The sequence below is a fragment of the Rhipicephalus microplus genome, chromosome 2 (genome assembly GCF_043290135.1).
Source record: "Rhipicephalus microplus isolate Deutch F79 chromosome 2, USDA_Rmic, whole genome shotgun sequence".
NCBI lineage: Eukaryota > Metazoa > Arthropoda > Arachnida > Ixodida > Ixodidae > Rhipicephalus > Rhipicephalus microplus.
The window spans coordinates 209,619,816-209,636,258 of record NC_134701.1 but is presented as its reverse complement, the minus strand read 5'-3'; the positions used below and the strand labels follow the sequence as shown (position 1 = coordinate 209,636,258).

Sequence of the window (16,443 nt, the reverse complement as noted above, 5' to 3'; positions counted from 1 at the left end):
AATGCACAACGACAACACTACGCAAGCTTTAATTGTACCACAGGGCAATCCTGTTTCTGAGGAGCTTGGAATCATAGGCATGTGCACAGGCAAAAAAGGGGGAAAAAAAGAGGGGAGAAGGCAGTCCCTAATCTCTTATCTTTACACTGTGTTCTTATCATAAGGGCTTCAGAACGAGGGAGTTGGAAACATCTGGAGGGATGATTCAATTGATTGATTGATTTGTGGGGTTTAACGTCCCAAAATCACCATTTGGTTATGAGAGATGCCGTAGTGGAGGGCTCCAGAAATTTTGACCACCTGGGATTCTTTAACGTGCACCCATATCTGAGTACACAGGCCTACATTTCCGCCTCCATCGGAAATGCAGCTACCACAGCCGGGGTTTGATCCCGCGACATGCGGGTCAGCAGCTGAGTACCTTAGCCACTAGACCACCGTGGCAGGGCAGAAATGATTCAAAAGACCCCTACCCTAATGGAGAACACAACGCATGCATATTCTTGGATTGTACGTGACAATAAAAGCAGAATATAAAAGTGAAAATGTTCAAACTGTTGTAAAGTGTACCACTCAACGCCAGAAAAAGAAATGGCAGAAAGCACCTCCTGGGCACCGTATCCGGGGTAGATTTCAACACCCATCGCCTCCGCTTGTTCACCAAGCCATGCCACCACGTTTCCAAGCCTTACAATGTAGTTTCCATGATTATACATTGGCAGACCTGTGTAGCACAACAGGAAACATAAAATGCAGGGAACTGTTGAGACAGGGACACTGTGAACCAAAGGCACAACGTTGGCTTTTACGAGCACAACAGTGACCCAAAAACACCCACAACATTTGGCACAGAAACAAAACATAGTTTTTCAGTAAAAACATCAGCATCTCATGTTTCCTACAATTTTCATTCGTGTTGGTGAGAAAATCTGGTGCAAATACGGCACAGACATTTCTCCTGTGCGTGTTGCAAAGTCATACTGCCGATAGTGAGTGAAACAATATTTCCAAGAAATTGTTCGACTGAAAGTAAGATGGAAATTTCTAACAACTCTGTAAGTAAGAATTTTCAATTGCATTTACAGCATGCAAGATTTGAAAGCAGGACACTGGACACATAGGCAACAGAACAGTACCTAAGGGTTGAATTGCAAAAGTTTAGGTTTGCACACACTTTGGTTTTCTGCCTCTAGACTTCGTGTCGTAACAGCGCAATATTTTTTCTCAAACACTTATATCAGAGCCAATCTTTAGCAGCCAGGTTCACGGTGTCACAACGTGATTATTATGAGCAAAAATGAGCAATAGCTCATAGCATTCATTATTAAAAAAAAAAGGCGAACCTTGCACTAAATCACGCAAGGCTTCAAACAGCAAAACTGGACAGTTCTGAAGTCTTGAAATGCCTTAGACAAGTGATGCTAAGTTGTTTCCAGGTTGATTCTCAGCACTATAAGGTTCGAGTTATACCACAGAGAGTCATAGGCACGGCATAGATGTTCGAGCTCCAGAAACAGAAACTCACGCTTAAGCCGAGCATTTTCACCTCCCATAGATCTAACGGCATATTGTGGTTCACGTAAGGCTTCTACCACTTTGGCGTCTCCTCGCAGCTCCTGTTGCCCTTCCCGTTCCCTAATGTTCCCTCGCTGTGCATACCGATGAAGCATCGCACAGAGACACTTTCAGAAAACTGAAATAAGTGGCCACAGCGTATATCCTTGAGCTAGTCTTTAAACTTTGACTTATGTCTGCCACCCGTCTGTTGCCTTCTTTTCTAGAGCAGTAGTGAGATTTGCCCCTTTCTGTGGTGCATATTCGTCCATAATGACAATAGATTTGTCGTCGCGACAGACATTTTATGCCTATCTCAAAAGAGCTCCGCTGTTAAAAAATGATGGGGCACTTTATACTGTCAGTACTGTATATGGCTACCCAGACCCTCTTTTTTTATATAATCTGCAAGTGTGCTTCCTTGCACTGCACATTCACTCGACTAACATGACACCTAAAATGCTTCAAGGGAAGAGGAAGTCCTAGTTGCACACGCTGAGGCTTGTCTATTATATGTTGAGAGAGCTGTGGCTACATTTTCCTATTCACAGCACAAGAAAACTGCGCCTGCACACGGTGTTTGCAAAACCGACTAGTCGCCATTACTTGGATTAACTGCATCGCAGAAAAGCTAGCTTTACAGCCATGAAAAGGGTCCATAATGGTAAAAATAGCGATATATACATTAAACAGCTACTAGATATCTACAGCCAAACCTGCATATATTGAACCCACACGTAACGAATGATTGTGCATATCGAACAGTTGTGAAACCCGCTTATAAATACTTTAGATATATAAAATTTTTCATACATTGAATTACCTATACAGTGGAATCCCCTACGACTCACGGGGCGCAGAAGTATTTTGTTCAAGCGAAAATTTCATTGTAGTGGAATCGAAAAAAATATAGTTGAACTGAGCTAGTGAAACGAAGAAACATTTATTCTTGAAATTAAAAAATTTTCTGCAGCTTACTATTCTTTCCCATCAGAGTCACGACGCCATCCTCAGTCATGCATAGCGAGGCCATGGTGAAAAGCACGCTAAAACAACGCCTAAAACCACTTTCGTGAACGTACCAAACAGTTGCATTAACACATTAACACCAGAAGCTGTCTGCCATCAAAGTGTATCCGACAACGTAGAGATGTAGGCAGGGTATCGTGGAGCGGTGACTTTTGCCTTATTTTATGCCATTCTTATCATCCATCACTCGCGGCTAGCTTATTTGGTTGATAATGCAGACGAACAGCCGCTCTGATTAGGTACCACCCTGGTCAAGCGTGAATAAAATGATAAGGGTTGGAATCGAAAAAGGCATCGCTCCATGTTTGCACCCAGCAGCTGCATGAAAGAAACCATGAACTGAGCGACTGAGCTTGAGCTTTGGACCGTCTGCGGCTCGAAAGCAAGCCAGTGGCAAAAGCAGGGCCGTCTCAATGCCACGGCTATCGTTCAATGGAGGCGCCCGTGCTTGCTGAATAGCAGCAGTTTCTAGTGGTGCCAACGCGTTTTAGGCTTCGTCATCTTATTTTCAGGTTCTAAAAATGCATCAAAATGTTAAATATTGGGTTTACTGTATAGCAATAAATATCTGAGCTCGGAATTGCAACGTGAAATTTCATTGAAGCGAGACGGCAGAAGAAAAAGTGTTCACTATGGCGACAATAATTATGCATTGACTCTTATAGACTGCTAAGGGGGAAGCGTGAATTTTTCGTTGTAGCGGAAATTTCATTGAAGCGGCATTCGTTGTAGCGGGGTTCGACTGTAAATCAAACTTTTTCGTGATCCGCTTTAGATTTGATATATCAAAGTTACATAATTATAGCTTCTTGTTCACCTGCAAGAGCAAGTGAAAAAGAAAGAGTAAATAAGCAATAAATTAATACACATACCTTTGAACACTGGGATTCTGTACTGTGACTTTTCGGTCAAGTAATAAAATTCATCTTTTTTCACTGGTGTATGCAACGGGGCCTATAGAAAAAAAGAAGAACAAAAAGAGAACAAACTAATGACAAAAGTTACATTAAAACCACACAATGCAATAAGACTTGAACACCATAGGTCTATTAGTCTACAAAATAACCACCTGCTCAGTTGTTCTATGACATAAACTGCAAGGATTGCATTTTCTTCAACAATCTTTAGTATATGCATGTACATTTATGCTGCAAAATCGCCAAACTACAGTGTGAACCACATATAATGTAACCGCTTACGGTGCAAGACTGGTTAAAATATGATGTTTTACAACTCTCATTTACCCTCCCATAGAATCCCAAGTATACGCATACCCGTTATTGTGCAGTCCCCCAAGATAAAAGACCAGTTATAATGCAGTTGCCGGAAAATTTTTGTGACAAAAGCAGTAGCGAGCGTGCATTTGAAAGGAGGCGCGCTGTGGGCGCCACTGGAAAGCGAGCAATGAGGTCATTATGGAGGAGGAGCGGACACAGAGTAAACGAATGAAGGGCGGAAAAAAACGAAAAGGAAAAAAGACCGCAGTATGCTGCACGAGCTCGCCGAGTGGAAGGAGGGCGGTTGCCCAGGCGACTCAAGTCTTCACAATGGCGCCGACGTGGCTATAGCGTACTAATGTCGCTAGCGTGGCTCTGGCCACTTGCTGCCGGCCACGTGTGGCTCAACATGGCCTGTGCAATCCCCTCATTATCAACTGTGCTTAAGAGTTTCCTGTCGGGAAAAGCGTCGTCGTTATCAAGCTTGCTACAGATATCACGTTTGCTACCCAATTTGTAAATTTAAAACCTTTTACGGCTTTACGACGCCAGCTTTCACCTTTGCTGCCAGTGCATGCTTACGTATGCTTGGCGGATTTTCGTTGTAGTTGATCTCTCAGCCACGAGTGAAAACTCTTCATCATGCACGCTGTTCTTGGTTCAGTGCTTGAGTGCTATTTATTCGACATCATGTCTTGGCTGAACTTCTGGCAACAACGACGTACTGAACGCCACACTAGGCCTAATGAGCGCTGGCTACATTTCGATAGTGGTCACATGCTACCTTAATTGCAGTTTGGTATGAAATCAACAAAACTTCTTGCAGTGGCTATCGTAAATGAAAATGAAGGTGGCACATGTAGCACTCGAATGGTTGTTTGCGATTAGATCGCGATGCCCTGAAATAGGGTGCGCACCCATAAAATTGAACGATTTGGGTCTTTCAATGGGTGAAATTTTGGACATGATTCAACATGGTTTCTGTTCAATACACACAATCAAGGTGGTTAGAGAAGTACGTAGTCAGAGAAATGTCACGGTGGTGCTTTGTTTTCAAAAACCACCCTGTTGTGTTGCTAACAAAATAAACATGGTAAAATTTTTTACTATTTGTAAATATAAATAGTTATAAGCACCACGCATCGCATGCTTCAATTCTCGGACACGCGAGGCTGCATGCTCAACACATCTCACACAAGTGCGGCCCTTAAATAAGGCTGTTTTGGTTATACAGTTGAATGCCTTTATAGGAGACATGCTTTGGGCAGCAATTATTGTCTTTTATGCATAGCTCGGCATACTCACTCATGAGTACACTCACTCACACTCATTCATACTCATTTGAACATGGTGAGTGTGAGTATGAGTGAAAACTGATGAGTATAAGTAGGAGTGAGTAGAATGTGAGAGAGTACTTATGAGTATAAGTAAGAGTGAGTATGGACATGAATCAGTACTTTCAGTGTGAGTAGAAGTGAGTATGAATGTGAGTGAGTACTCTGAGCGTGAGTAGAATTGAGTATGAACGTGAGCGAGTATTGTGAGTGTGAGTAAGAGTGAGTATGAACGTGAGTGAGTACTTTGAGTGTGAGTATGAGTGAGTATGAACGTGAGTGAGTACTCATGAGTGTGAGTAGATGTGAATTTTAACGTGAGTGAGTACTCATCAGTGTGAGTATCCGGGAGTATGAACGTGAGTGAGTATTCATCAGTGCGAGTAGGAATGAGTGAGAGCTTGTAAGTGTGAGTAGGAGTGAGTATGAACGTGAATGAGTATTCTGAGTGTGAATAGGAGTGAGTATGAACGTGAGTGACTACTCTGAATGTGAGTATAAGTGAGTATGAATGTGAGTGAGTACTCTGAGCGTGAGTAGAATTGAGTATGAACGTGAGTGAGTATTGTGAGTGTGAGTAAGAGTGAGTATGAACGTGAGTGAGTACTTTGAGTGTGAGTATGAGTGAGTATGAACGTGAGTGAGTACTCATGAGTGTGAGTAGATGTGAATTTTAACGTGAGTGAGTACTCATCAGTGTGAGTATCCGGGAGTATGAACGTGAGTGAGTATTCATCAGTGCGAGTAGGAATGAGTGAGAGCTTGTGAGTGTGAGTAGGAGTGAGTATGAACGGGAGTGAGTACTCTGAGTGTGAGAAGGAGAGTGTATGAACGTGAGTGAGTACTCATGACCGAGAGTAGGAGTTTGAACATGAGTGAGTACTGATGGGTGTGAGTATTCGTTAGTATGAACATGAGTGAGTATTCATGAATGTGATTAGGAGTGAATGAGAGCTCATGAATGTGAGTAGGAGTAAGTACGAATGTGGGTGAGTACTCATGAGTTTGAGTAGACTTGACTGCAAAGGTGAGTGAGTTGCTGTGAGTGTGAGTAGCAAAGAGTAGGAATATGAGTGAGTTACTATGAGTGTGATAAATATTTGTAACCATCGCAATGGCCTCTTCAATACGTTGGAACTAACGGGCACTATGGCATGGAAGCTTCCTGTACGTAAAAGCCTTCAGTTAGTTTGGAAACTGGGGGAGCCATCCTACATCAGACGGGGGGGGGGGAGGGGGGGGAGATGACTGCACAAAACTCGAGTTGAGAGTAGCCGTCCATTTTATTGCAATTTGAATTTTCTAGGCTGAATAACTTTGAGCTGCCGGTCTCTATAGCTACCGTTCTTGCTGCACTTACCTCTTGCGCCTTCAGTCTACGCAACACGCTGATAATACATGTAAAACAACAAGGTCTTGAGAAGCTCTTTAACGAAAATCGCCGCGCAAGCCGGTTCAGAAAAAATAAATGCACTGCGCAAGCGACAAAAAAAAAAAAAAACACTGAAATGGCCCGCGAGAGAAAGCACATTGTGTGCGCTGCGCACATTGTGCGCAGCGATTTTGCAGTTTCTATCTCTGCGTTGTCCCTCAAGTGAAGGTTGCCTTGAACGAAAACCTTAAGTGATCTCATGACCTCTCAAGCGCGAAGCTGTGTGCAAACTTCGCCTTCTCAGTGCCCCATTAAGAAAAAAAAAAAAGGAAAGCTTGGAGGACGGTTGAGCTTCGCCGTCAATAGTATAGTATGCGATAGCGTAATCGGATCCTGTTCGCATCGCCGTTTTAATCTCTACCCTCGCTTCCCTTTTCGGTGGCTTATTATGCCTTCAACAGTGCAGACACAATGTGCAATAAGCGCCCAATCACCCTTGATAATTTATTTTATCATTCACATAACGCGGGCTAGTACAAAAACACACATAGCGCAACTCGTTAATTACCGTTTCATTCGGCTGTCCGCGATAACCCTGCGTACGCACACTGCCAATGAACGTTAATCGCGTCCGCAGATCCATAAATAAGGCCCCCTGCAATCGTCAGTGCCGGCACGGAGCCAACGAAGTCTCCGCGTGAGTGCGACCCACAGAGGAAGGAAAACATCTCCGAAGATGTGCACAATTTCTCCAACGCAAAACTACCGTACGCAACGCATTCCATCTGAAGGCGAGGCAGAGAGGGGAGGCGCCGTCTCGACGGTCGCGCCGGGCCACAGAACACCTACCAGTGGTTGGGCGGCCGGGGTGTCCGCGGCGCTGCGGCACCCGCCTGTCTTGCTAGTGCAGTCAGAAGGGGCTAGGGGCAGTGGAACGAACGAAGCGGCCAAGCGAGATGGCATGGCAACGTCTTTGGTTCTGGCGGGTAATCATAGCGGCGGCCGTGTAGTATAGTGAAGCTGTCGAGAGCGTCTCTTTTTTGCGCGCGTGCGTCGTAGCCTACGAAAGCGCGTTTTTAGTGCTTGTAACACATTACTGAGATTCTAAACGATGTCTCAGCGTCTCCTACGCGTCATGGCACACAAATGAATGTGCAGGTGCGTCGTAATTGCGCTGAGTCATTGCCTGTTTGTGGAGCCTACCGACCCTAAAAGAAAGCGACAATTGTTCAGCTCGATTGTTTCTTGAGTAAGCTGAGTACACGTAACGCAACCTCAATGTTAATATTGATCATCGGCCTGACAACGTCCACTGCAGGACAAAGGCCTCTCCCATGATCCGTCACTCAACTCGGTCCTGTGCTTGCTGCTGCCATTAAGTACCCGCGAACTTCCTAATCTCATCTGCCCACCTAATCTGTCTCCCCCTATAACCTGTTTGCTTTCTCTGGAAATCCGGTCAGTTATGCTTAATGAGCAGCTGTTATCCTGCCTACGCGCTACATGCCCGGCCCACGTCCATTTCTTCTTTTTGATTTCAACTATGATATCCTTAACCCCGGTTTGTTCCCTAATCCACTCTGCTCTCTTCTTGACTCTTAAAGTTACAGCTACTATTTTCCTTTCCATCGCTCTCTGCGTCGTCCTCAATTTAAGCTGAACCCTTTTTGTAAGCCTCCAGGTTTCTGCTCACTAGGTAAGTACCGGCAAAATGCAGCTGTTATATACCTTCGTCTTGAGGAGATAGTGACAATCTACCAGCCGTGAGCTGAGAATGCTTTTGAATCTTCTCCACCCCACTCTTATTCTTCTAGTTACTTCAGTCTCGTGGCTCGGCTCCGCAGGTACTACCTGTCCTAAGCAGACGTATATACCTTTTCCAACTTCAAGTGCACTGCCACCTATCTCAAAGCGCTGTTTTCTTTCGAGGTTTTTGTTCATTACTTTCGTTTTCTGCCGGTTATTTTGTAGATTCCAAGAGAAGGAAAGCGGGAAAAGGGGAGACAAAGTTTGGTGGGCAAATGAGATTAGGAAGTTTGCGGGTATGAAGTGGCAACAGCAAGCAAAGGACCGAGTTGACTGGCGGAACAGGGGAGAGGCCTTTGTCCTGCTGTGATGATGATGAGTATGTGAATGTAAAAGTACGTGGGTGAGTGCGCCTGAGTATGGGTAGACGTAAGCATGAAGGTGAATTCTTATGTGAGTGCGGAGATGAGTGAGGGCTTATGATCTTGAGCAGGTGTGAGTATGAAGGTGAGTGGGTAACTATGAGTCTTAATTGAGGTGCACGAAAAATTGAAGTACAAAAAGGAGACATCGCGACACGCCGCACGCGGGCCCTGCCGCGGTGGTCTAGTGGCTAAGGTACTCTGCTGCGGATCCGCAGGTCGCGGGTTCGAATCCCGGCTGCGGCGGCTGCATTTCCGATGGAGGCGGGAATGTTGTAGGCCCGTGTGCTCAGATTTGGGTGCACGTTAAAGAATTCCAGGTGGTCAAAATTTCCGGAGCCCTCCACTACGACGTCTCTCACAATCATATGGTGGTTTTGGGACGTTAAACCCCACATATCAATCAATGGACTCGGCGCGCTGTCTCGAGGTGTCTTCCTTTTGTACTTCAATTTTTTGCGCACCTCAGTTAATATGAATTACCAACTCGCCCAGCAGTCCGTGTTTCTCTAAGAGTGCGAGTAGTCGTGAGTATGAATGTGAGGCATGAACAATGAGTGTGAGTAAGCGTGAGTATGAACGTGAGTGACTGTGAGTAAGCGTGAGTATGAACATGAGTGAGTACTGATCAGTGTGAGTAGTCGTGAGTATGAACGTGAGTGAGGGCCTATGAGTGCTAGCTGGCGTGAGTGTGAACGTGAGTGAGTACTCACAAGTGTGAGTAGTCGTGAGTACGAAATGAGTGAGTACGCATCAGTGTGAGTAGTCGTGAGTATAAATGTGAGTGAGGGCCTAGAGTGTGAGTTAGCGTAAGTTTGAACGTGAGTAAGTACTCATGAGTATGAGTAAGACTGAGTATGAACGTGAATGAGTACTTTCAGTGTGAGTAGAAGTGAGTTTGAACGTGAGTGAGTACTCATGAGTGTGAGTAAGAGTGAGTATGAACGTGAGTACTTTGAGTGTGAGAAGGAGTGAGTATGAGTGCGAGTGAGTAGGAGTGAGTGTGAGTAGGCGTGAGCATGAACCTGAGTGAGTACTTTGAGTGTGAAAAGGAGTGAGTATGAACGTAAGTGAGTACTCTGAGTGTGACAAGGAGGGAATATGAACGTTAGTGAGTACTCATGAGTGGGAGTAGACGTGAGTATGAACGTGAGTGAGGGTGAAGGCTGAAAAAATTGTGGTGAGTGAGTATGAGTGAGTAGTCTCTCAATGTGCCGACCTATGCTTTTATGTGAGATGTCTTTTATAAGCAGAATACTACATATGCATTCTCTTATGAACCAATATTTAACTGTAAGCACCCCAGAGTCTCTTATGCCCATTCGTCTCTTACATCGGTGTCTCTTATAAAGGGGTTCGACTGATGTGCAGTGAAAATGTAGGGAAATATAGCTAAAGGAAAGAAGGCATAGCAGTGAATGAATAGTAAAACAGCTACGCTATTTGCTATAGCATGACTGGCCAGGTCGCCATACCTTAATAGAGGTCAATCCCTCCTTATACTTGTATGAATGAGCGGGAGAATGACTTCTGCCAGTCTCCCAAAGTCACGACCCTACCAACTTTGATCTGTTGACTTCCAACGTCATTTATACGCTTAGAGTAGGTGTGAGCATAACATGCACCATCAGGAAAGCTGCTTTTGCATTAACATGACCTATATGCGATTCCAAATAAACCATAGTGAAAACACTATGCATTTTAATTTCTTGCGCTGCCCACGGTGACTAAATGAACCACAATGAACCACGAATGAACATTCTTTTAATACGAAAGTGTTTTGTGCTGGGGTCCACCATGGCTCAGATGACGTATTTACTAGGCTTGTGCAAATATTCGAATGCTATGAATATTCTAACGACTAGTAGGGTATTCTAATTGGCTTTGAATTTAAATTATTAATAATTTCGAAGTATTAGCAAGGAACAAAGAAATGCATATTAATCTGAATGTACCGCCTGTAAAGGTGGCTTCACTGCAGCATAGAAGTGCTCAAGTGTGAAAACACCTATTAAAAAAAAAAAAACGCTTTGCCGCGAAGCCCCCCTTCAAATTTAAAAGGACCCTGCTACACTTTTTGTGCATTGTCAGAAAACGCTGCCGATCGGTAGTCGAAGCTACCGAGGACACACAAGCCAAATATTATAACACCGCACGCCAGCGTGTGATTCACAATAAATTCTCAGTCGGCTAAAAATAGCTTTCTTTTCTCTCGGCAAATGATTCCAAAAGCACGCGTGACGGATTATCTTTCCCCGTGCCATTCCTCCATGCTCGGCTTCCAGCGCTTTCATTAGGACGAGAAGAGTCTGAGAGGATACACTTGCAGCGTGCGACAAAACTTTGCAACTTTGCTCATACTAGACAGATTATAAAACTTTTTGCGGTGGTGAATACATGAGGCAATAAGCTTCTTTAGTGTATCTATTCCATGCCAACATAAAAAAGTGTCGCAGGGCCTCTTTGAATGAAATTGTTACCCTCAAATCAATTCATTTTATTAATCTTAAAAGCTTGTTATGATGGCTCTTATTCTCTAAGTATAATCAAATTTAAAATTTTACATATTTTACGGGTTATGACACGCATCCTGCCGAAAGTCAAATTTTGCTATTACTCAAAATTGCTTGGACTTCCTTTGAATTAAAAAAAAAATGGCACTTGCATAGAGGCCCTACCATTTGAATTTTGAAAAAATATTGTGCAGGTTAGTTACATCATGATAAATATGCCCATTTTTCTGTATATGTTATATATACTATTCGAATTCGATTTGAAATTATTCTACCATTCTAACTATTCACTTCAAATTGCTTCAAACGAAAAATTCACTATTCGCACAAGCCTAGTATTTTTGTCACGGATATGATGCTGTAAAATATATTTCAACATATTTCAAATAAAAAAGTAGAAGTCAAGGTGCTATCACGGGGCGTTGAACCAGCGACTTTTTCATCCACAGTGCGCAGTGCTAACCAATACGCCACGGCGTGTACGTTGCCAAGAATGCTAATGGCAAGCCATTCATACAAACGAAATTATGTTTGGCAGTAATCAGAGCTTCATAACTTCAGCGCGTTTTGTGATCAGTCACCAGATGTTGCGAAGGTATTGCGTTGGGCGCACTGTTAAGGTCTACACCTCTTGATATATAATTGCGTTTCGATCAGTGCCGCCTCCACGGAGCGTGCTCTCTTGTGCACGCGCACTTAGCACACTCGTGATTTCAGAGAATGTGAAGGTAACTTCCCTAACTGTCGCGGCCACGTCTACGAAAGCAGCATGCTGTTCACACACGAAGAAGTCAGAATTGCGAGTTTCTTGTGCTTGTTCTGTGTACACTTGGCCGCTCGTTTTGGGAGTCTTTCTTTCTGGTTGAATAGCACACTTTAAGTGTTGAGCTGTGACAGTTGCTAGTCTGGGCACAACTTGTGTATGCTCATTTCATACGTGCTTGAGATGTGCACTGCAAGCTTCCAGCTGGTTGTCGTTCTTCGTGTCATTTTGCAATTTCTTGCAGTAGAATTAATTTCTTCACCCTTGAGGCAAAACAATGCACAGAAAACACCCAACTACCTCTGTAAAGGCATGTTATTTTCGTGTTATACCAATTCCTAGAAATAAAATCAACCACACTTTTTATTGTTAATGTTAGTGAAAGGTCCCCATTCAACTGTGCCTACCCATAGACCTTCACTTTATTGTATTGCACTTATCATTATAAGGTGTGTGTTGATGCTGAAAGCAGAAATTCACGTTCTCCCATTTTTTTCTAAGCACCCCATGCAAAGCTTTAGCTTTATCCAAAACTGAAAGTATGCTTTCATGTTAATGAATATGTAAAAAAGGAATTCTCTTTTACGTTTAGAATTTCCCTACTGATGTGCCTAACCATGACAGAATTTTGAGATGAATTGCCAAATATAACATAAGCATATCAGCGTGAAACCTCACCCCTCTTTCTTTCCAATCAGGGAAGAGCTCCTCAATGGGGCCAGGTTCGATGCAGGCTCCGGAAAGAGTATGACCACCTGCAACAAGCAGCAATCAATTAAAACAGTTGCACACACATCCCCCGTCGGCTTGAGAGGACATGCATATGCTCATTTGCACATGCCAGGAATAAATAACCTACAAACAAAAGAACCAACAAAATATAATAACAATTATTACAATAATAATAAGCAAATTGCCCTTTCAGTTGGCAGTCTGACAGCTTCCTCTGCTTCTTCAAATGTGAATTTCTGAAGTAGAACCAAACTTGAACCACGTGGGCTTTGAACTCCTACATCCTTTTCCAATTTCCATCAATGGAAAACAAGTGGATTACTTGTAGCAACAGGTTAGGCAACAAAATTTGTTACTACATGCGTGATTCCAAGCAGCCACTTCATCAATGTCGCTGCTTTCTTACTCGGCAATCCTGCACCACAGTACCCCTTGCTAGTTACTTAGGAATCATGGCCACTACTTTATATACAAAGTCGATGATCTGCTCTGCTCTTCATGTTCTACAGAGCACAAGATTGCCATTTCGGACCACCCTATAATGAAACGCTTCAGTGAACCCTGTACTGTACGTTTACCGAGATGCTTGCCACGTATGTTACGTCGAATAGTGATGTAAAAGTAATTGAATAAATGTGCTGTTTGGTTGGTTTTGATTATGTCTGCTGTGTCCGTGTGTTCTGAGGGCATGCTGAATTAGAGACCCTTAACTGCCTGCCCAACGTAGAGCTCTTGGAGCATCGGAAAACAGTTTTCGCGGTTCAGAACAACCTTCCTTGAGCTGGGGTAGAGCAGGCCTCGAGAGAACTCCTATCACTGGCATCAGAGGCATGCTTTGTTGATAGCGAGATCGGTTGCTGTGGAGTGATTGAACTTGTCGGCACATTGAGAGTGTTCTTTTTGTTGCTCCAACTGTTTTTTTGTAGTTGTTGTTTTTTAAGAACACTGCTGAGTTGGTATGAGAGCCATGTGGTCCCCATCCTGGGGTGAGCAAAGCTTAGAGCACGTAGATAATAGGTCAAGCCCAACACGAGTGAGTAAGGAAGCCTCGTAGGTGGTCTGAGTTTCTGTAAATAGCTTCTTCTATCTCTTTGGCTCTGGGAGTCGGGTGTCATCTCTGTCTTGTCTTGCAACAATGACGGGGTGTTGTAAGACCATCTGGAACAATGGGCGCCGATCGCTCGGTAAGCTGCTGTGTGCAGCGAGTGACTAGAACCACCTACGGAGTTGACATCGTCTTGCAGCTGCCTTTTCTGCACTTATTCTGGGTGTAATTTAGTTGCTGTCGAGCAACTCATTAGACCTAGGCTATGCGCAGCCGCCTGTTGCACGTGACACAACTAGTTGCATCGTGGCGTTGAGGTGTCGCACTCTGCTTCCCTCATTTTACGATGCACGAGTTAAGAAAAGTGACCTTTGTTTTATTTGAGCTAGGTGTCTCTGGCACCGCCGATTTATTTGCTAGCAGTACTGACCCTCCTACCACGTGAGCATTGCACCAAAGCTGGTTCTCTTTGCCCTACTGCATTGTTCTGTCTCGAGTGTTTCGAGTGTACGCAGCGGCAGTGGTGTAGCCCGTAGCTGGCTGTCTTCTGCACACCGTCTACGCCACTAGCCAGGAATGCGGTCGAGTCATCAGGCGACGGACATGCCTGGGACCTACACGTTGCTGTTGCAAGACCGGTACTGAGGTGAAATTAAGCCGGACAGTGCAGTGGTGTCGACCAGAGGCAGTGTCTTTGATTGATTGATATGTGAGGTTTAACGTCCCAAAACCACCATATGATTATCAGAGATGCCTTACTGAAGGGCTCCGGAAATTTTGACCACCTGAGGTTCTTTAATGTGCACCCAAATATGAGCACATGGGCCTACAGTATTTTCGCCTCTATCGAAAATATACAGCCGCCGCAGCCGGGATTTGATCTCGCGACCTGCGAGTCAGCAGCCGAGTACCTTAGCCACTAGACCACAGCGGCGGGACACCAGAGGCAGTGTCGTGGTGCACTGTCATTCTTTAGAGACATGTGTTGTCAATTTTTGCTGGAGCTTGTGTAGTTTATTTTATTCATGTTTTTTTTTCTGGGGGGAGGGGGTATATAATTTGAATCAAGGTTGGGGGGATGTGGGGGTGCTATCAACTCAGGTAAAGTCACTTGCACCTCATTTTGTAGACATTTTTCGCAACCATCGAGCGGTAAGTGGTATTGTGCTCGTGAGCATTCATCATCATCACCATCATGATTAGCGCGATAGTGCCAGCAGAGACACCTGGTGGCGAGGCTGGATGGTGGCACATGGAACATAAGCAGTTCTCTTTGGAACGTGGTGGTTGTCTCCTGACGGAGTCTCGCAGGATGAAGCGACCGCGGGCCATCTCCAATGTGTTCCTAGCCTTGTGGCAAGCGTCACCTTGTCATTGTTGTTGTGATTGAGTGTATTGGAATGTTGTACGAGCTTGTGTTTTAACGTGTTGATTACTAGCAATGTATTTGATTCCGCTAATGGTATCATCGATGTAAAAGTCCTTAAATAAATGTCTTGTTCGGTTTGGGTCCGACAGCGTCTGCTGTATCTGTTTGGTCTGAGAGCATGTTGCCTCACTCAGAGACCCCACACCATACATTAAAGGAACACTAAAGGCAACTATTAAGTCGACGTTGATTGTTGTAGTAGCTGTCCAGAAACCTCGTAGTGTTACTTTTGTGCCAAAGAAAGTGCTTATTTTGAAATAAAATCACGTTTTAGTGGTCCACATCGAGTTAGCGCACTTCAGGTTACCCGCCTAAAGCAGAACGTGTCACGTCACTGTTGCCGTGAACGTTGCCCGGCTTTACTGCGCAGCCAACAACACTAACACTGAATAATTTCCTGCCATGGCCTGCGAGATGACAGTGTGCTTGGTTCAACCGGGCCTCACTAGATGGCACGACCTGTCCAGTTTAACCAGGCAAAAATTGAACTTTTCAACCACTCGCGAGATTCCACACTAATGTGCGGCGGTTCTTTTTTTCATGAATAAAACACAAACAAACAAGCAGCATTTTATTACGTCTCTAGATGTACAGAATGTTCTTTATTTAGTGCGGCTAGTTCAATTAAAAGTGATAAAATTTAGGTGGTACCTTTGATGTAATGGAAATCATTTTGAGGATGTCCTACACGCGGTGCATGTGTTTTCTAGCGTTTACCATAATATCTCTGTAAGTAGGGCACTGCTTTTGATAATATTGTCATTTAAAACATTGTCATACATTGACTCTGACGTACATTGCTATTCGATTTCAGTGCCCCATTAATCTTGCACATATTTCATCTGATCGTTACAGAATTTTACCTTTGATGCATCTTTTTATATTGCTCTGTGTTGCCCTTCAGTAACGTGCTACGTTCTGAACACCAATCCAAACTCTCCCCTCCCCCAGCCTGGCTACACCACTGACACTTAGTAAAAAATTAAAATGTATCACGAGTGTTTTCAAACTTTCACACTTTCTGAATGCCCCCTTTTAGCACATAGAGTGCATGCCAAGTTTTTAAGCTCCGAGAATATGTGTTAGCACTCCTCTGAAGCTTTGCACACAGTGATTGAAAACACCACCTGACAGTATTAAGCAATTTACACAGCGGCCAATTTACACAGAAACCTGCCGCTGCTAGTAAGAAGAGAATAACGTGTTTTGTCCTAACCAAAAGGGCTGCTCATGTTCACACTCTTGCATGAAAAATGATGGGTCAGCAGTTTGTCCAAATAAAAATAA

At 44.0% G+C, this 16,443-nt stretch overlaps 1 protein-coding gene across 1 annotated transcript in view; it reads right to left on the bottom strand.

Moving 5' to 3' along the window:
• The window catches only part of Etf-QO (electron transfer flavoprotein-ubiquinone oxidoreductase), a 38,666-nt gene that overhangs the window by 17,363 nt on the left and 4,860 nt on the right, over window positions 1-16,443 (bottom strand). The window contains exons 4-6 of the mRNA XM_037421624.2: window positions 12,629-12,705; window positions 3,456-3,537; window positions 606-724 (exon numbers count right to left, since the gene is read on the bottom strand). Coding sequence (XP_037277521.2) covers window positions 606-724; window positions 3,456-3,537; window positions 12,629-12,705 — 278 coding nt within the window. The remainder of the gene's footprint in view (window positions 1-605; window positions 725-3,455; window positions 3,538-12,628; window positions 12,706-16,443) is intronic.